The sequence below is a fragment of the Falco rusticolus genome, chromosome 12, assembly GCF_015220075.1.
Source record: "Falco rusticolus isolate bFalRus1 chromosome 12, bFalRus1.pri, whole genome shotgun sequence".
Taxonomy (NCBI): domain Eukaryota; kingdom Metazoa; phylum Chordata; class Aves; order Falconiformes; family Falconidae; genus Falco; species Falco rusticolus.
This window is the reverse complement of record NC_051198.1, coordinates 17,208,852-17,229,553: the sequence shown is the minus strand read 5'-3', so window position 1 is coordinate 17,229,553 and position 20,702 is coordinate 17,208,852. Positions and strand designations below refer to the sequence as shown.

The 20,702-nt window shown below is 42.9% G+C and overlaps 1 protein-coding gene across 3 annotated transcripts in view; it reads left to right on the top strand.

Annotated features, from left to right (window-relative positions):
• Positions 1–11,842: 11,842 nt before the first annotated feature.
• EPAS1 (endothelial PAS domain protein 1) overlaps positions 11,843–20,702 on the top strand; it is a 115,647-nt gene continuing 106,787 nt past the window's right edge. For 2 of the 3 annotated variants that reach the window (XM_037405549.1, XM_037405552.1), the window contains exon 1: positions 11,843–11,996. In XM_037405549.1, the coding sequence (XP_037261446.1) occupies positions 11,858–11,996 (139 nt within the window). In that variant the 5' untranslated portion in view covers positions 11,843–11,857. The remainder of the gene's footprint in view (positions 11,997–20,702) is intronic. The other variant, XM_037405556.1, reaches the window with a different exon arrangement.

Genomic DNA, 20,702 nt, shown 5'->3' with positions numbered 1-20,702 from the left:
GTGTGTTCACAATGTTAGCATGAGCTTTGTCACAAAGATTTTACCAGTTAAACAGCTACATAACATCTTGATTTTCTAGGTATATTTTGCAACCTTAAAAGCATTTGAAGAACTTAACTATCATCTTACAAACAGTAAGCATCTCTGGTCTCCAAATACATCAATCTATATCATGTTTTCTCCTAATGGTGTAACTGATGTCTGTTAAGGAGAGTTTTTATCCTTGCTGAAGGACTGCGAAACTTGGAAAGAGACCAGTCTTTTGAAGAGGTATGAGTCTGATGCATTGTCCATCCATGCTATAAATGTGGTACTTAAGGTTCAGGGAGGGAGTCTTAGCTGTATCTGTCTGCTTCTGTGGCCTTCCAGATAGGGAATGTTGAATTACTTTACATTCAAAGATGTTTTTAGCCTCCTAATAGTCTGGTCAGGTACATGAGTAAATCAATGTGATAGGCACCTAAACAAACTGATCAAATTCAGAATAATTAGCCAGTCAATTGAAGTGTTGAATTGGTTGGCATATCCTAACTCTAAGAAGCTACAGAAATTTAATTTGGATCTTCCACTATACAGACTGTTTGAGCAAACCAGTTTTTTATTTAAAAACACATGAGGTGAACATGCCGCAGGCATGAGGAAAAAATGAGAATGAGTTAGAGTGGACCTCTTTCAGGAACAAGAAATTTCATCTGAGTAACATAAATAAGGTAGGTATTCATATAATCGAAAGGGGGGTCTGAGTAGCCGTATTGGGTCAAAGCAGCCATCGCTTAGGTCAGGTATCCTGTTCTTGGCAATGGTCAGTAGCTTCAGCAGTAATGTGCACTGATAAGAAATCAAGAAGTCAGCTTTGACTGTAGCTATAGCAATATAAAAGTATAACAAATAGAAAATACCTGTGGAAAAATCTGAGAACAAGAAAGCATGAGATGGTATTCTGCTTACAGCAGTTTGACTCCGTGATGCTATGAAGTAGGTGGTTTTGTCTTTATTGTATTTAATATCTCTGAATTAATTTCTTTTTGACTAGTCAGTTTTTGAACAATGTCAACTTCTGATATGCAAAACGTTCTGTGGGAAAGAGTTACACAGCTCAACTAACCATTATGTTAAAAATTATCTTCTGTTTATGCTGACCCAGTCATAATTCTGCTTTATGCTGCCTGGGTCTTTCTTTGAAAGAGGATAAATAATCATTTGCTATTTACCTTTTTCATGCCACTCAGAATTTTATAGGTCACTGATACATCCTTCCTCAGCAACTGCATAAAGATAATCTTATTCTAGTTCTACTGTATCCCTTTTGAAGACGGGGAGTAGGATTACGTGTAATACTCATTATATGGATGCAGCACATATTATTATGATGACTCTTGTGTTCTGTTTTGTTTTCTGTTACATTTTTACATCTTCTTAATCCAAGTTTGTTCTCAGTTACTTCACAGGCCTTCCCAGATTAGTGTCAGTTGTAAATCTAATATGCATGCTTTCTATTAGATTCTCCAGTCATAATGAAAATAGGTGCTGTCCAGGACATAATGGAAATAGGTTAAATGGGAATTTAACCAGTGCAAAATGCTGCCTCAGTGCAGGCTTCCAGTTTAGCAGTAAACTTTTGATGGTTACCTTCTCAGTATGGTTTTCCTACTGCTTTTGTACCCCCCTATATAGCTATGTTTAGACTGTCTTTCCCTAGCTCCCTTAGTAGAACGTTGTGTGCAACAAATATTTTTCCAAAGTCAAGGTGTAGGACATGCTCTACTCCCCTCCTATCAATACAGTCCCTCACTGTGTTCTTGAATATCCCTTCTTTTGACACATTAGCTACAATGAAGGAGACAAAGATAAACGTTTCCTTAGCATGTTGGGAAAATGTATGTATGTGCCAAAATAGTTTCCACTCCATCTTTCCTTTTACCTCATCATTGCTGTGGAAGCAGGAGATAAGAGCAGCAGCTTAAGTTGGAACACAAGCTGCCACTATAAATATTGTGAAATGATTATGCAAGACTGTCCAAAATTTGGAAAAGCATTAAAGAACTTTCACATTTGTACACAGATGTTTAATCCTTGGAAAAAAAAACCAGTTAGGAAGAAAGTCAATGACCTGGAGTCTCTTGCTGATTTGAGCACTGGATTGAGAACTGAATTGAGCGTTGTGTACACTTGTCATCACCATCTAATACTACAAGTTTGATCTAGTGTCTTATGTACTGCGGGGAAGTAGCACAAAGATAAAGCAGCTAGTAACAGCAGGAGTCAGTGCCAGGCTGATGCTCGTCTGTGCCAATGTACATTCTTATTTCTCTAAGTGTGTTAGGCCAAAATGATACCCAAAGATGCCATGCATCCAGGATTGGTGCAGCAAGGGGGAAAGTAAAGAATAGGAGTCCTGCTTTTGGCATGCACGAGCTGTTAGGTTAGCTTGGTCACCTTACGTAGCTGTACCCTCCACAGCCTTTTAGGAATAGGCCAGATATTCCTTGACTGACAGTAAATACATCCTTGTTCAAATATGTCTATCGGAAAGTGACAGTTACAGAGAGGGAGAGACTGGAGTATCAGCATGAGGAAGTGTGTCTAAATGTCAGAAAAGCCCTTGTTACTTGTGCTCTCACGTGGAAAAAAATGAGTACCCTTGTCTAAGCAGCCTCCAGTTTTCTTTGACATGAATGGCAGTGGAGCTTAGAAATTGTGCAAAGGGAGAGACTGTAACATTATGGCCATTTTACAAATCAGCAAACTGAAATTAGGTACTGCGATGATCATTTGCTTCTTATTATGTTAGTATAAAGTCAGCAGAAGTGCTAGGAAAACAGGATGGGTGAAGCTAGTAAATGCTCTCCCTGTGCTGGCGTTTCTGAGCACAAGGTGTTTTCAAACCATGCTTCGCTAAATACCTACTGGTGGTCCCCTGTGAATTGGCTTTGTGGCTGCTTGGAGTCCCCTTCATTCCTCTTTTCAGTTGCTAAGCCAAAAGACAGCCAAAAGTTCTGTGCAATCAGATGCAGTAGTTGATGCATAAGGGAGGCGGATTTTTTGCTTTTACAATGGGATAAGCTTTTTATTGAAACATGGGCACACCCAGGCAAAGTTTGAGAACCTCTGTGTTCTAGGAAAGCTATTTACTCAGTCTTTGGTACATCAAAAAAGAACATTTTCTGTTGATTTTTGGTTAATGAGCAGTGAGAAGTAGGCAAAGACACCAGGCACATGGAGGCACATTTTTTTCTAAATAATGCTGTGGTTGATTAAGGTGAGTAGATTGAGGGTCAAAGAGATTATGCAAATCTCAGTTATGTAAATGTTTATGTTAGGGTGGGGATCACTGGCCTGTTTAGAAGCAAACTTAAGACCTTTAAACTTCACTTGGTGGAATAATGTGGAGACATTTTTTCTTTGATTAAATGATACCCTAATCCCTTACATGCTGGTGCATTGCAGCTGCACTGTTGTTATTCTTCTGTAAGGGACAGGAGCTGAACTTCCTAGACCCTGGATTCTGCTGTTACGCAGCCTGTTCGCAGTTTATGATGCTGTTCTACTGAAGTACAGGGGGGTGTGAAATCCCTCGAAGCCCACCTCCTAGCTGCTGAACTGAGGCCCTGGGTAACCCCAAGATCAGTCCTCACAAAGTGCAGGAATCTTGAAGGAAAACTGAAGTTCTAGGGCAGATTTTTTCCCCACTCTTTTCCAATCCCAAATATAGGGCCAACCGTCACTACAAAATTCTATGTCTGGGCACTCTGAAATACAGTCTATGACATGTACTCCCACGTAAAGCATCTCTGGCCATAGAGACAGCCTGCTAAAATTATCGGGGTGTTTAGTCTACCAAATATGGACCATAAAGTGCTGATCCAAAGTCCATGTTACAGTGAGTCCCTCATATTGTTAATTGCATAGCCATCTTGGACTGTGCATACGAGCTTACTGTGACCCTGCCTCCCACTGCACATCACCTGTGCTGGCTTGGGTGGGCAGCGGCTGGACACATGTTGACTTCAGTGGGAGAAGAAATGGAAAACTGTGCAGAACACCGTTATTCTGACAAGCTGAAGGGCTACAAAAGCAACATTAAACCATCAGTCTTCAATACCACCAGAGAAGTCTCCTTCCTCCAGAAAGAGTCAGCTTACAACATGCTCTCAGTCCATCCCTGCCGAAGGCCTATGTGCTATCAGCCATCAGCCTTCTGAGAGGCCCATACCAAGTGACGAACCGTCAAGATGCTTATTTCAGTCACATTATCATTTTTCTCATTTGCTTGCTCAGGGGCAAAAGTAACACAGTGCAGGAATATTTTGTAGTAGATGATAATGCTGCCACCATGTATTTTGTTGACACGCTGAGAGAGGATCTCCAGCTGCAATCTTAAAATATGAGAGCTTTACTGATGTTTTTGTTCTCATTAATATTCCTGTGTTGGGAAAAGAGTCTGGGTGATGAAGAGGAGTGGAGAGTATTAATTTTCATTTACTGAGCTATCTAGCAATAATTTGAACCACCCACACAGCTGAGCAAGTTGATTTCAGAGCCAAGGAGGTTATCAAAATCAATAAAAAAAGCATTTGTCATATAGTTTAGGCACTATGTGTCGGCAAAAAAACTCCTGGTATATCACTCATAGGCAAATTGAAACTATTTCTGTAACCTCTGACCCTGCTTGTAAACAGCAGATTCCAGGAATTCTGCTGGAAACCATACATTACTGTGAAAGAATCTGGAAGTGGAAGAATGCAAGACCTTGAGATGCACTGCTGATTGTGGAGAAACTGCTGAGGCCACCTCCTACCTAACGGCTGGAAAAACACCCGCCCTTGCGGAGCTCCCGGTGGAAATATGTAAAGCGCAGACATGGCTGTCGTGCGTGAGCACCTCGTTAACACACTGTCAGGCATTCACAGGCAGCAGCTGCACAGCGCCAGGAGTGTGCGGACATGCAATGTAAGCTTGCTCTGGCATGAAACGGGAAGTCATTGGAGGAATTCAAAGAACTGGGTGGAAGGGCAGGATGGTTATTTTGATGGCAGCAGGAGGACTGAGAAGCAAGTAGGTGAGAATAGGAAAGACAGAAAACACAGTAGCAGACCCAAATGAAGAATCCCCTCGGAACAGGAGAGGTTTCTAGTGATGAAAGAGAACGGTGAGATTGCCGAAAGGTGATCGAGGGAGGAAATGTGAACCTTGGACAGAAGCTAAGCATAGGAGGGAACAAGAAGAATTCAAGGTGGATGCCTGTGCTTCAAAGAAGCCCAGGCTACTTTTAAAATAGCTAGCGTGGGTCCTGTTACCTCAGTAGTACAGCCTCATGTTCAAGTATTTGCTTAGTGCCGGAGGGAGGGGAGTTTACTGTCAGCTGAGAACTCGATGTGGCTGCTGGTTACATTGCTAAAAGTAAAAAGTGATTTGGTTTAAAACTAAGCCAGGGTGTTTATACACAATTTGACCTGTACTGGAGGCACATTTAAATAAAACCTCAAAGATTGTCATGGCCATGGAAAATACACCACAAGATCTTTTTCATCAGGATTACCACTCGGCCACCATCTCCTTCCCAAAAGTATGTTCATAAGGTTCTCACATTCAGCTCTTTCAAAGAAGGGCATAATTTTTAAATCCTGTAGTACAATGTTTTTCAAAACACTGCAGAAAATCCCAGGTTTCACAGCCAATGTGTTAAAAATGTAGGGCTGATACTGTGCTAAGGTTTTCTCCAAAAACAGCAGAGGTGGATTGTTCTAATATAAAATAGGATGGATATCTGTTACTGGTGCTGTATATTGGTGGTTTATATGTCCTTACAGAAGGAAGGTATGATGGAAACATCAACAAAAGGTAGGGAGATCATCAGGTAAAGAACCAGTGTCTGGCTATTAGCTCGCTGCAGTTGTGATGCTGCACCGAATGGACACGCTGGGGTTTTTCAGTGTTGCCCTTCCTCTTCATTTAGCAATGCAAGAAAAACTTTTCATACATCAAAGGCAATAAAGCAAAACAATGCAACAAAAAAAAAGATGAGATTATTTAATATTTCATTAACTTCCACACAGAAGACAGAAAATTATGCTAAAGCAAGTATTTTCTGTATTCATAGTGTATTTTAATTTCTCAACAATCCCACTTCTACTCCGAGTGCTGAATTTTTCAGGATAGAAAACTAGCATAATGTTACTTCTAGACCAAGCTGACAAAGGGGGTACTTTGCAAAATCTTGTTGTTTTATTCTGGGGTTTTTTAAGCCCAGAAATTCTTTGTAGTTGCAGCGTGCTGTGATAGTTAAGCCAGCCTGTCAGCCTATGGTGGCTTAAAGGGGTGATGCTGTCCGTCTCTCCCTGCTCTCAGCCATGTAATCCCAACTCTGGGCACTGTGAACCAGAATTCAAGTGTTCTAGGTGCTGCAGTCCATTCCTTCTGTCCACTTACCAGTTCCCTCAAACGCTTTTACGGGAAATGGCGTAGGTAAGCACCCACTCTCTTATTTACAACACATGGAGGCTATTTAGCACACTCCACTGCACAAAGAGGGCAGCGTCCCTTCCTGCCTCTGGGAGTTTCCTCTTCACACTACTGACGTTGTGCTGGCTCCGGCAATTGCCTGACCTCTTCTGAGACAATCCAGCTTGCTAACCTGATAGGAAACAACTCAGGTTTTTTTCATGAGTCAGTTCTCTTTAGTTTTAGAAGGCTGAATTAGTTTATAAAAGGGTCAGGCGCATGCTGGGCAATTGAAGGCAAGTGGTGTGGTTGCCAACCTGGAAATGGAAAGGTGGGAGAAAGAGGAAAAGACTGTTCTTTGGGGTGACAGGGGTGGGCAGTTCATCTCAGATCACCTTACCACTTAACACACTCAGGAGACACCATTGCAAAGGTGAGAAATAACTAAAGCACAATCCTGTGCTGCAGGAGACCATGCTGGTGAACCTGTGGGGTGTTGCCCTGTCTTGGAATCACTGCTGGTCCAATGCTGGCATGATGAATTAGAGGATGCAGAAAAAGTAGCAGTTCAAATGTAGCGATTCAAATGAGATATAAAACTAAGTTCTTGAAAGGTGGATTTTAAAAAAAGCACTAACAAGAAAGCCTGCAGTTTTCAGGAGAAATTCAATAGGGAATTAAGATAAAATGACCCATCCAAAAAAGTGAGGGAAGAATTGCCAGTTATCCCAGTCAAGAATGTCTTGTCTTCAGGCAAGCAGCCTACATTACCTCCAGGGCTGAACAGCAACCACTCTTTCCACTCAGAAGTGAACAACATCACACAACTGGGTATGACCTGCTAGCATACTCCCTGTAGCCTTCATGTTTGGACCAGAATCTGTACCTGTGCTAGGGACTGTGCAATCACAGGCACTTGTCAGTCTCCTGAAGAGATCCTAGGGGCTTACAGAAATCGTACAGATCAGCACCCACTCTCCTACTTGCTGGATGTGGAAAGTAATAAATTATGGGGCTGACAGAACTATAGCATTTTAGTAAAGGGATTTTGCAGTTGGTTTTTGTTACTAGCAGACATTCTTGGGTCTATGTCGTGGAAAGTAAATCCCAGAGACTCCAGGCAGATATCGTAGATCATCAGTTTGTACCTCTGTGGCAATATTCAAAGAACCAAATTTACCAATATAGCAGATGAACTAGCAGTTGCCTTGCTGAAACTTATCTTTGTTTCTGTGATTTCCGTGGACTGGGATGGGGATTTACCAGCCCTTTTCAAGCCATCAGTGCACAGCTTAGCTACAGCCTCGGCTAGTGCAGTGATGTGAGGTTGGGTCCAATTGTTTAAAGCAAGAGAACTGAGAGCCTGGTCTGTGAGGTGCACAGCATCCTCAGGTCTCGGGAGGAAATACAGTACTCAAATTCACTGGAGCGGAGGCATGCGAGATATGAAATTCAGTACTTCAACGAGTCCTGCAAAAATACTGAGCTATTTGCAGCATGTTCTCCTCAATAATGTGGAAATTCAAAAGTTACTTATTAGAAGCACTCTCTCTGTTTTGTGTGTGCCTTTGCTTTGGTTTTAGTCCATTTTTGGCTGTTTTCCCACTAATATTATTAATTTCTGTTCCCTTCAACCTATTTTTTTCTATTCCCCACCTATCGATTTTTTTTTTTTTTTTTTTTTTTCCAGTTCATGTCAACAGCTGGAGCTGTTGGGTGAGATTTCTCCTTACATTGGACAGTTTTACCCGTTGACCCAGGGCCTGCTGTGACTTTGGCTAAGATAATACAATTCATTCAGTGTCATTCACAGCAGGAGCAGAGGAGAAATTGTTTCGTTACAGGAGCACAGAACAATGATGATACTACCAACTATATATAAACACAGAGCAGTAATTACCCACCAGCCAACATATAATGGAGGTGGAAGGCTGGGTGAATTTCCATAGCTACTACCATCTGCCAAAACACATCCTGAAAGAACAGATGACCAATGTTGTGTTTTGAAAGTTCCAAAAGTTGTGATCCAACTGTTGAATTCGTATCCCTGAGACTGTAAATCACAGCTCTCCTAGCCTGCAAAATGATACCAGCTGACTGCAGACTCAGAGCGAGCAAAGGGTTGCATCAGACTCCAGAAACAGTGTGGTAATTCATCGCTTTGATTTGGCAAAATGTTTTAACAGGTAGAACACTGACTGAAGGAAAATGCTGGCATTCTGCCTTGTTTTTCTACCTCCCACCCCTTTCTTCTTCACAACCCCTTTTCCTCCTTGCTGCAAAAAGAAGGTATGTTAAAGGAAACAGATTTACCGAAATTACAATCCTGCATGTGAGCCGGACAGTTTTGATGGTATTGCAGTCCATAGCATGTGCTCTTGGAACACACCACGTTGGGTATCAGAGAGATTTGATCAGAAGGCTAATGGGTGTTCTGAGCAGCAACATTTGTCCCTCGGTTTGCTTTGAAAACTTGTTTCCATGGACAATAAAAGCAGCTCTACGCTTTTCTGCAACTGCTACCCAATACCCACAGTGAGTGATTATAACTGAAAGGAACTACTGATTCACTTGGTCATCTTCTGTCACAGATGCCCAAAGACCAAACTCTTTCAGATCTTTTCCAAAGTAGATCTAGGGGGGAAGGTGTGTGTGGAAATTACTCCAGATACTTGTGGTTTTGTTGGTAGCTGCTGTGACTACCGATCAGTCCTCTGCTGTTCTTTGGAGATGAGAAATGTTTTGAGGTTCACAGTGGAGAGAGATGAATTGGCCTTGCAAACTTAAGGCTAAACTAAGAAATCCATATTGATACTGCAACTACTAGTGAAAAACCACATTGAGGTAATTTTGTTCTCTGATGGTACTATATATCATGTAAAGAACAGACCAGATTAAGCGTCCTTCTAAGGTGATTCCTCAAATTTATGACTCTTAGACCCGAAAGTCTCAAATATCATTGCCCTGGGTCCTAATACACTTGTGCTGTAAGTGCTCCAGAACCTTCAGAGAAGCTACTGAGCTTGTCCGAGAAGGGACAGTTTCATCCCCTTTTACCCACAAATTCTGGAATAAGGTCAGCACTCTGCTACTTCTCCTTTCCTCTTGAGACTGTGAGAAGAGGAAAATACTGATCTTTTACCCCAGCTTGGGAGAGGATGAGAAGAGCCCTAGCACTTGGTTTCCTATTGTTTTTAGATAACTGGTGACTGTTTTCCTGAGGGGTTGTGCATGCTATTCCTTCTGCCAGTTTGTGCTGCTGGTGAGAGCCCAGCAGCTGCTTCCTCTGACCTCTGCACTGTTGTCTTGTTGTTCGTCTTGTTGTTCGGCCTGCCTTGCCTTGCCCCCCTGGAGCGTATCAACCATTCTCTCCTGGAGTGAGGCGGAGGGAGCCTGGGGCAGGGTGAGAACGAGTACGCGTTTGCCTCACAGGTGCAGGTCACTAGCAGAGTTGGACATGGCCAGTATTTGGAGTATTGGTGATATTCCTTTGCTGGGAAGAGTGAAGGAGTGGTGTGTTTGCTAGAGACCCTTGAGTGAGGCCCTTAACGATGTTACTTGAACTGCAGTACTTGGAGGCATCTAGCCAAGATATAATTGTGTGTCTTCTCCAATGTGCTGCTGTCAATGTCCCTTTTTATTTTTTCCCTTTCCTGTGCTTTTCTTTGGGCATTTGAAATCTGAAAGCTGTAAAAAGAAGGATTTTTTTTTTTTTTACAAGGATCTAGAAGTGCACAATTTTTCCTTTTATTGTAAATTTTAATATTGCTGATATACATCAAATTTACTTGTTGCTTGACATGTCACTGTGAATATATACAACTTTCTTTCCTGAGGATAGTTGAAGTGACAGATGATTTCATTGTTGGGTGTACAATAGGGATAAGTACAATGGAAAAACAGGGCTGACATCTGCTATGGTGATATGTTTTCAAAAACATGTATTGTCATCTCTTTCTTTTGTGTGTTATGCAATGATGATTAGGAGTGGCAAAGTGAGCATCAGTTTGGCTGCTTTGCGGTGATTCAGTTTCTGCTCAGCTCTCTGTATTAGCGCCTTCCAGTGTCTGACAGTGCTGTAAGTACATTCAGATACCACATATTTCTGTTTCTGAAGTAGTGTGCTAACTGTGCAGAGACAGCAAAGGAACTGCTGTTTAATGAACCAGAATCTAGCAGTCCTTACTGAGGTCAGCTCCAGTTGCCTCCATTCTGTCTGTGGAATGCCCACAGCATCACCCATCCTGGAAATACCTCAGATTAATTTTCTGTGCCCTGTGTTTTCTCTCTACCCTGATCATGAACTTTCCATGACATTTCACACCCACATTATACCATAGCAGTGAAAACTATAATACTGTAATGACCATTCAATGATTAACCTGTAACTGAAGAATAATCTTTACGTCTCTGCTGAATTTGACTTATGTTCCTCATTTGAAAAAGTGCTGCAAGTCCAAATATGATTGATGGGTAATAAAGTCACAACTCACTTGAAATAGTAACCTGTATTCTCTGCTGACAGCTGTATTTCCAAGCAGCTCAGGATCCCACCATGTGGGGAATCCACATTTTTAGGTCACATGGTGGTTCTTGTGCTAAAGTCCATTTCTAATTTAAAGAGAAGAACAACCAGGTAGAAGAGAAAAACAGAGGAAGGCACAGAGGGGCTGTAATTGCAAATGCAGATTCAAAAAACAATAGCTGCAGGCACAGCTGTCAGCACACTGTAGCTCTCAATGTGCATTACACAGGGCTGAGAGAGACACTGAAGATGGCGCTTACAAAAGAGGGGTTGATTCTTCATGTAAAAGGTCATATGGGAAGAAGTTAAAGCATTGGCAAGAGAATCGGATGTTGGCAGAGCAAAGAGTAGGGCTGGTCTTTTAAAGGGAATAATCACAACAGGAGGGAGGAGCAGAGTCATGAAGAGCTTTCAGAGAAAAAAAACAAAAAAAAAGGTTGCATTTTTTTTTCCCTCAGTAAGTGTTTAATTTTCTCCCAAAACACCCTGTTTACCACATCACCTGAACATATTGTGCTCTCCAGCCTATTTCACCACCACCCAACACCCTACATGCTCAGGAAAAGTTGTGTTCCTTGTTTTACGTGCAGTGACTTAATGGTTTACTCATTCAACATTTACATATATAAAGCTATTTTCCCTGCCCAGAGATGGCTGCGGTATTCATAGTATTTTTTTCTACTAGAAGCAATTCACCATGTGGAGGTGACCCACCTCCTGCTGCACTTGGGCTTGGGAGGTTTTTACCTCCCAACAGGTCTGAAGAGGCACATTAGGAAGGGGTGAAACCTTGCTCCTGTGGCAGGTGCAGGCTGTTAAGCAGCAGTGTGGAGTTATCAGGGCCATAACAAGCCCCAGCTGCTGGTGTCAGCTTTGGCACAGCTGGGGCTAATGATAGTTGTGGTGGCCATGGTGGGCCCTGAGCAAGTCCTGTGGTTGGGATCTTTGTGCAGGGAGAGATTTGGTCTGAAGATATGTTTTTATCCTCTCCTGAGCTGGGTCTACAGGACTGTCTGCAGAGGAAGTACAGGTAAGGCAGCAACCAGTACAGTTGGTCTTTGTGGTGGTGGTGTCAGGGATGAATTTAAGGTGGGAGGAAACATTGCTTGCACACGTGAATACCTTGTGAAGAGGCTGGTAAAATTGGTCCTTTGATGAGAAAGTTCATTTGGTTTTGGAACCTGTCAGGAGAATTTGCTGTTCCCCTGTAATAGTTCTGGTATGTGAGGCTTGTATTTCCTTGCTACTGCATAGACCCTACATAAGCATTCAGGATTTTCAATGCTCTTCTAATATAATAAATATGAAGGTTCAGGGTCGTTTGTAACTGAACTACTTCTTGTAGAAACATATAGATGTTTCAGTTGGGCTTCTGTTGTGTCAGATCTTGTTCAAGTGCAAACTCCATGCTTGTTTCCAGAAAAAAAAAAAGTTTTCTAGTCATCACTGCTAAATACAAGGTGCCTTGTGTTTTGTGAGCTCTGTGGTAGGATAAAATATAGTAAAAATAGGGCATGTTACTTTATTGTTACATTATGAAATTAATTTGCTGATATATAATGAGGAATCTTATGTGATACTACAAATCCTAGTGTGTGAAGGCTCTGTTATACTTAGTAATAAACTGAATATAGCCCTCAGTCTCTCATCTAGTTGTGGAAGTAACTAGCCTCCCGTTACACTTAACTACATGTTGACATGTAGGGTTATTTTTAACTTATTTTAACCAGAAAAGTAAAATTAAGAGGAGCTAGTGAAGACAAAATGCAACTCAAAGTATAAATGTTGTAGGAAAATCTGAAAATCTGTTCTTTGACCTCTGCTTCTGATTTGCTATATGACTTGGGTAAATTCCTATGTGTGTTCTGGATCAGAGGCTGAGCCCTGTTGTCAGCTTGTTTTGTACAATTTCAGTAGTAAAAGGACAAAAGCTATAAGATGGAATCCTCTGGCATTAGGATCAGCCTATTGTTGCCCCTTTCTCACCATGGGGTTGATGAGAGAGCTGAGGAAGGAGCTTTAGCAGTAACACAGTGGCAGAGGGAGGCTGGTGGGGTTAGAAGCAGAGACAAGTGGGATGTGCAGGACTGTTTCATCTTTAACTGTTGCCAAAAACACTACTAATATTTCCCTGTCTCTTTGAAGGACTGAAGTATAATTAATGACTTCATGCTAGTTTCATTTGTATTCAATTTATCTTTAGTTTAACTGCAAATACTTCCCTTTTGTAAAAGAAGGTGACATGTTTGATTGTGCCTCTGTGGTTATCCTCGCAGCAGGAGTAGCACCTGTGGTAGATCTGCTCTGAAGCACCTGGAGTGGAAAAAAAGACTAAATTACTAAAACTTGGGCTTGATGTTGGTAAAGGAGGGCATTTGTGGTAAGGCACTAACTTGAATAATAGGGGCTTCGCTCCTTCTCTGTGAAAAGGATTAGGAAATTAGTAGGATTGTCTGTGATAGTGCTTGGGGTGAGAAAGACTGCAATTAAGACACCTAAGTGAAACAGTTCTTATAATGAACCTGTCTTGGGTTGTTCATTGTCTGCCAGTGGGGTTGCTATTAATGTGGTGTGGTGGACTGTGTCCTGAGCAGCCATCGGCTGGAGAACAGAAGAGAGCTAGTACATTGACTTCAGTCCACTCTCTTTGCTTGTACATTTTTCTTTTTATTGCTTGAGTTTCTTCTAGAGCAATTTTCCCTATATTGGCATTTGAAAAGATGTGAATGTCTCTGTGTGAGTAAACCACATGTTGTAGTGACCCGGGGAACTTGTCATGTATTTTCTGACACAAAGGCTGGCTGAACTACTTTCAAGCCAGGCTGAGGCCAGCCCTTCTGTTACATTAGGAAGCTGTGAAAGACAGGGGTGGGAGGACTTCTATAACTAGCATTGCTGACTTATTCCAGCTGCAAAAGCGACTGTGAAACTGGAGCCTGTGAGGGAGGATTTACACTCATGTGCCTTGATCTCAGAGAGCTTTACAGATGCAGGGTCTTGCAGACCAATTACTCTCTTAAACTTGGAGGAGACGGTGCAACTGTAAGTCCCTACAAAAATGCAACAGGAAAGTGAGAATAGAAAAAGCTAAAAGGCAAAGTGATTTAGATTTCTTTTTCTTGGTCTATGCCTGTGTAAACGTTCACCTTCTTGCAGTGCTTTATATGTCAATTCTCCATGTGTTTTCTTGTGCTTATAAACCAGAATTAACTTGAACAAAGGAAGATATAGCTGAGTAGTAGTGTTTGCTAAATGTCAAAAAAATCTTTGCTGCATGTCTCTGTCATTGTGGCATTCTTTGAGATTGAACTTTTGAAGAATGATATAATAAGCTCTTATTCCTTGAAGGAGCCTTTTTTTTTTTTTTTTAAATCATCCTCTCAAACTCACTATTAATATAAGATTTCAAGTATTCGAGTCACCTGAGGTGAGGCTTCTCAAATTTCTTAGTGGCAAAAAAGCTGCAGACAATCTTATTTCAAATGCAAACTAAATGTTAAACAACAATTTGAATATTGACTGTATTCGCTCAACTTTATGGTTTTTGCTTGCATGTGTAAAAAGGCTTCTGAGTTGTCATTTTCTCTTTGTCATTTGGACAATCCACTGAAATCTTTCAATCCATAGATTGAGAAACACCTCCTTGGTTCATCTTTTATTTAATCCTTTGCTTTCAATTCTATATCTTTCCATTTTCTTTCTCCTTTAGGCTGCCTATCATAGAATCACTTAGTTTGGAAAAGACCTTTAAGATCATCAAGTCCAACTGTTAACCCAGGACTGCCAAGCCCATCACTAACCCAGGTCCCTGAGCACCGCATCTAGGCATTTTTTAAACACCTCCAGGGATGGTGATTCCACCACCTCCCTGGGCAGCCTGTTCCAATGCTTCACCATCCTTCCAGTGAAGAGATTTTTCCTAATATCCCATCTAAACCTCCCCTGGTGCAACTGGAGGCTGTTTCCTCTTGTCCTGTCACTTGTCACCTGCGAGAAGAGACAGACCCCCACCTGCCTACAGCCGCCTTTCAGGTAGTTGTAGGGAGCAATTAAGTCCCTCTGAGCCCCCTTTTCTCCAGACTAAACACCCCCAGTTCCCTCAGCGGCTCCTCACAGGACTTGTTCCCCAGCCCCTGCCCGGCTCCGGACACGCTCCAGCCCCTCAGCGTCCCCCCTGCAGTGAGGGGCCCAAACCCAGCCCAGGGTGCGAGGTGCGGCCTCACCAGGGCCGAGCACGGGGACGGTCACGGCCCTGGCCCTGCTGGCCACACAGTCTGTGACACCAGCCCGGAGCTGGTGGCTCCCTCGGCCCCCTGGGCACACGGGGGGCTCATGCCCAGCCGGCTCTGACCAGCCCCCCGGGCCCTTCCCCGCCGGCAGTTCCCAGCCCCCTGCCCCAGCCTGCAGCTGCGGGGGGCTGGTGTGACCCAGGGGCAGGACCCGGCACTGAGCCGCGCTGAGCCTCATACGACCGGCCTGGGCCCATCGGCCCGGCCTGCCCAGACCCTGTGCAGAGCCTCCTGCCCTCAGGCAGGTCAACGCTCCCCACTGCTTGGTGTCACCTGCACACTGACCGAGGGTGCGCTCGATCCCCTCGTCCAGATCACCAATACAGACATTAACAGGGCTGGCCCCAGTGCTGAGCCCGGGGGAGCACCACTTGTGGCCGGCCGCCAGCTGGATGTGACCCCATTCACCGCCGCGCTTTGGGCTCGGCCCAGCCAGCCTTTTACCCAGCGCAGAGTGTAACTGTCCCAGCCGTGAGCAGCCAGTGTCTCCAGGAGAAGCTGTGGGAGATGGTGTCAGAGGCTTTACTAAGGTCCAGGTAGACACCATCCACAGCCTTTCCCTCAGCCACGGGGCAGGTCATCTTGTCATAGCAGATCAGGTTCATCAAGCAGGACCTGCCTTTCATAACTCCGTGCTGGCTGGGCCTGCGTGGGTTTGCCTGGTTTGTCTCTTGCTTTTTTTTCCCACTTTTGAAAAATCTCAGTTTTTTATAAAGCTAAGTTAAAACTGAAAACTGCGCTCTCAATGATTCTTGTGCCATTTTGTGGTAGGCTTTTTTAAAAAAAAAAATCTTAGTTTCAAGTCACATGGTTGTATCTCTGTGACTAAGAGCAAGGGTGGTTTTGTTTGTAGTGTGAAACACTCCTAAAAAGAATGAAGCTCATACTTGATGATTAGAGCTATAAGGAGAGCATTCTTTAATCACATATTTGAACTCCTGGTTTGCCACTTGCAGTCTTTATTTTGGTATGTGCATGCATTTCTGAACCGGGGCTTCTTCATCCCCCTCCCTCTGCTTTTTCATTAGTCAAGCAATGGACAAAAAATATAATTGAGAAGTAAAGTGGAGAGCATATTTGGACATAGAGAGTTCTTACATGTTTGTCTTTAACAGAACCACCCAAAGGGGCAATATTCTGCAGGACTGGACTGGCATCAGAGGGCACAGCAGGGGTTGGTGGGGCTGCCATGCTCTGATGGGTGACAGAGAGGTTCTCTGTTCATGGTTTTGGCCTGTCTTTGCACCTTCTGTGTGGGAAGCAAGAAGGCTTCTAATGTGCATAACTGACACTTTAATAACGCAGAACTTATCATCTGTGTCTCTTCTTTGCCTTCCTGTTTGGCTTTTGACAAAGCCATTCAGGGCTGGGTGGCACCAAGATAGAGAAAGGGCAAGGTGCAAGCTGTGGGAGGAGACTGGGCATACCTTTCCCAGACATAGCTCACTTATCCTCCCATTTACTTCCTATTCCCCTTTTACTGGCACAGAGTTGAGTTGTCCTGGTTGGACCAAACTATGAATACCCCCATGTTAAATCTAAGCCTTTTTGATAGGCTGTTTTTAACCTGTGTCGGTTCTCACCTGGCTGAATGCACAACTGCATGGCAAATGTACCAGCATAATAGGAATGACAGCTATTAAAGAGCAAATGATAAAGACTGAGGAAAAGGGACAAGGGGCCGCTAAAGTTGGTACTGCTGATGTGAGATGTGCCTGTCAAATCACAACGCAGGTCTGTTATTACAGCAGCAGAGCAGTGTGTGTTGTACTAGAGATTCACCAAATGTCTCTTGAATAAGCTGGAGAGGCATCGGTCCTCCCCTGTCAAAGCTTATTAGCATGCATAGTCAGGAACATAAGAGTTTGGTTCTCCTTATCTGACTAGATGAAGGCAAAAATGCTTTTTACAGTCACAAAATAGCATTGCCTTCTTAGAAATGTAGCCCTACTGAGTATGAGAGTGTTTTCTTTTAATGACTGGTAGTTTTAGGATGTCAAGCTAAGAGGAAGACCAGGAAAATGAAAATGATTCATCTGCTGTGTACTCAGTAACACTAGTACTCTGCCACTGCATGCTCTAAAGTCCACTTTCAGTAATTTTCATGTGCAATCTGAATACCTGTGCCAGCTATGTTGGTAGCCAAAACAGAGCACAGAGGGAGTTCAGCTCAGAATGGCCAAACACTTCCTAAACATGATCTCCTTAGGGAATCAGTTGCTAAGAAACACTAAGTGTTGGGGTGTATCCATAATCCTACCAATAACAAGGTATGGTCAACTAAAGCTAGAGCTGCAAAGAAATTTGGTCATCCATTGGGGGTCCAGAAAATGAGATCCCTCTTTTATGATATGGTCTGTGATGGAAAAATTAGTGAAAATTATTCCAATCCATTTTACAGCAATCTAGAGGTAGGAATGCTCTCAGATGAAGTGGTGAGAACCAGTTTCTTCACATTCCCAAGTTGCAGGGCCTAAACAGGCATCTCCTGCCACTGAGGAGGAAGCCCTGGGTGTCTTCTGCCAGGTGTTGCCTGTTGGAATCCTGCCACTGCGAAGATAAGTGGGAACAGGACTCTAGTTAAATCACTTGAATGGGACGCTGAAGGGTCCACACCCTTACTCAACGTCCCTGCATTTCTTCTGTTGAATTACTGTAGTGAGCATGATGCAAAACTAGGACGCTTATTCAAGTGCCCTAAACGCTATATGACAGATCAGGCTGTATTTTGACCCTTGCATTCCTGACTGTGTGATGCCACAATTTCTAAAGGAGGGATCAGCCCTGTGACTGTGCTGTCTTGGGAAGAAGTCTAACTGCTAGGCTGTTATACAGAAGCTGGATGGTGCTACTTGGTACCCTAACTTTCATCTCTAAGACCAAGAGGATGCATTTTTATTTTGCCCTGCTGAAGTGTGTTAAGTACATTCAGGACATGCCTGAATGTTTGGACGCAGGAGACATATCTATCACTTGTTAGTGTGTGGGTTACACTGTCATTTCAGTTGGGGCTAGCCAGAATTAGGTCAGACTGGACATCTGAGTGGATGCAAAAGCAGAACCAGGGAAGTCTGGGCCAGACAAGAAGATGTTTGGCCTCTTCTGGCCCCAGATAGCTGCAGAACAGTATCTCTCGGATGCCTAAGAAGAGGGGTGGGGGGAAAATCTGCATCCTAAATTTTCCTCTCTTTTAACACTTGATTATCACCAACAGACCCAGAACATCTGTTCCAGGTGAAGTATGCTTCACTTTTAAGGAACCACATTTATTTTCCTGTGGAGCCCTGATTACCTCAGATGTGTTGCACAGGGAATGTGAACAATGCAGAACTTGGTCCGTACATTTCTACGCTTACAACACACATGAATGTGCTCCCCAAAATGAGGAAAGCCCTTTTCCTTTGATGGTAGAAATACAAATACTGTGTACTTGAGAGATTCACAAGTGGGGAGTAATTTGTATCCTAATAACCAGCAGGTATCCAGCTTCCACTGAAGCCGATGTGAAGTGCCTCCTAGGAACCGTGTTCTACTGATTTCTGTGAAATATTTGGAAAGAGAGAGGATTTTTGACAAGAGGTCTGGGATCGTAACTGTCGTCTGAAGTAGTTCCCAGAACTTTTTAATGGGACTCAGCATGCTGCAAGGACATTCACACCCCTCACCAGTTTTCCATCCAACCTCTTCATTGAGCAGTGTTACAATTGCAATATGTAAAAAGGTTGAATTAATTGCTTTTAGAGCTAAAGAGTAGATTGAACATTTAAATGGGTCAGACACACAGTATTGCTCAAAGATGTTCTTATTTACTGTTGGCCTAGCAACATAAATTTATGTGACTTTAGAAACCTGAAGTTTTGTACAAATTAAAAAACAAAACAAAACTAAAACCAGATTCCTTGCCATTTGGGTATGGATCTTTGTTGGCAAATGACAGAAAGTAAATAATGTTGTGTTTGTGGTTTTGTCTCTGTTATCTCTGCAGCCGACTAACTTTGAATCAGGAGATAAGAGTACATGTAGTTCATAGATGTTTACAGTAAATAATGTGACATTTTGGAATGTGATACTACAGACAGTGGATCATTTAAGCATAACCTCCAGAGTACTTTTAGGATTCAGTAGCCTGTTGAACCTCCAGGAGGTAGAAGACATAGGCTCACATCTAAGTTTGAAATCACACAGAAGAGGAGGGATTGAACCCAAGTCCTCTGTATCCAAACAGCACTCCTGTGCTTAACCTCATTAATTTGGAGCCTGAACGCCTTTCCTTGAAAAACTTGAGACAATCTGTTCAGAGATCTAACTCCAAAGGGAAGAGTTTCCAGGGAATTGGGCACTACTTTCTAGGATTTTCCTTTAGTTTTTTAAAAATATATTTGTATGAAGAAGGGGGCATGCATCTAGAATATGGCTTTTAGCTGCAGCTCTGGAATGTGTGAAGGAATAATGGGCTAGATGAGACCATCCAAATTCATCCCTGCTCACAGCTGTAGTTTTAACTTCCCTTAGCAGTTTGAGTTGCCTGCATTACTGAGTGGTGTTGCCTGTAGACGCTGGAGTCTTCTTAATCATGATGGGGATGGGCAAGAGCAGCCTAACAGTGCAGGGCTTTGATTTCCTAGGCTTGATAAACTTTGTTTGAAAGAACCTGTGGGTCCAAAAAGACTGTCTTTGTCTGTTACCATTTACCTCATGCAGTTATTTCCAGCTGGATTAGTTGTTCAAAAGACTGTGCTGTTCAAATTTGGTGAGTACTGATTACCCGCCTTTACCCAAAATGAGAGGACAAGGGGAAAACAAATAGGCTCTTGTGAGTTCCCACACAAAGGTTTCAAATCAGGAAAGAAGACGGGCTGCTTACAGGTGAAAGAACCAGGGTATTCCCAGCAGTGAGATAGCTGACATGAAACCTTTGCTCTTGTTCCTGAGGGTTTTGACACACAATAACTTCCTTCTGCATGTCCCTCCTTCCCTCCCCCATAGCATGTGGAGCACTGTAGGGCTGCTCTCAGCTGTCTGCCTTCCTTGCCATCCCTTTCTGGCAAAAATTGCCATCCTGTTTTCCCCACACACCCTCAAGAGACCCATTTTTGAACCCTCCTGAGCGGATGTTAAAGCTATCAACTTCAGTGGTCGTTACAGAAACTTTAATAACATTCTAGCCAACGTTAGTGCTTCAGTCTTAGTTTTTCCTGAGTTATTACCAGCCCTTGGATAAGGATACCCTCTTAGATCTTTAATTCAATTTATGCTGTTTAAAACATAATTTTCTAGATGGAAGCTGGAAGAATGCATTAAGATAGTCTAATCTTACCCCTCTGCAAAGAATGCATGTGTGATCTTGGCCAGCAATGCCTGAAGGTAACCCAGTGACCTAGCGTGTATCTCAGAAATTTATGCTCTTCTGCCTTGATCTGAAGATTGTTACTGCTGGCTTGTTCACT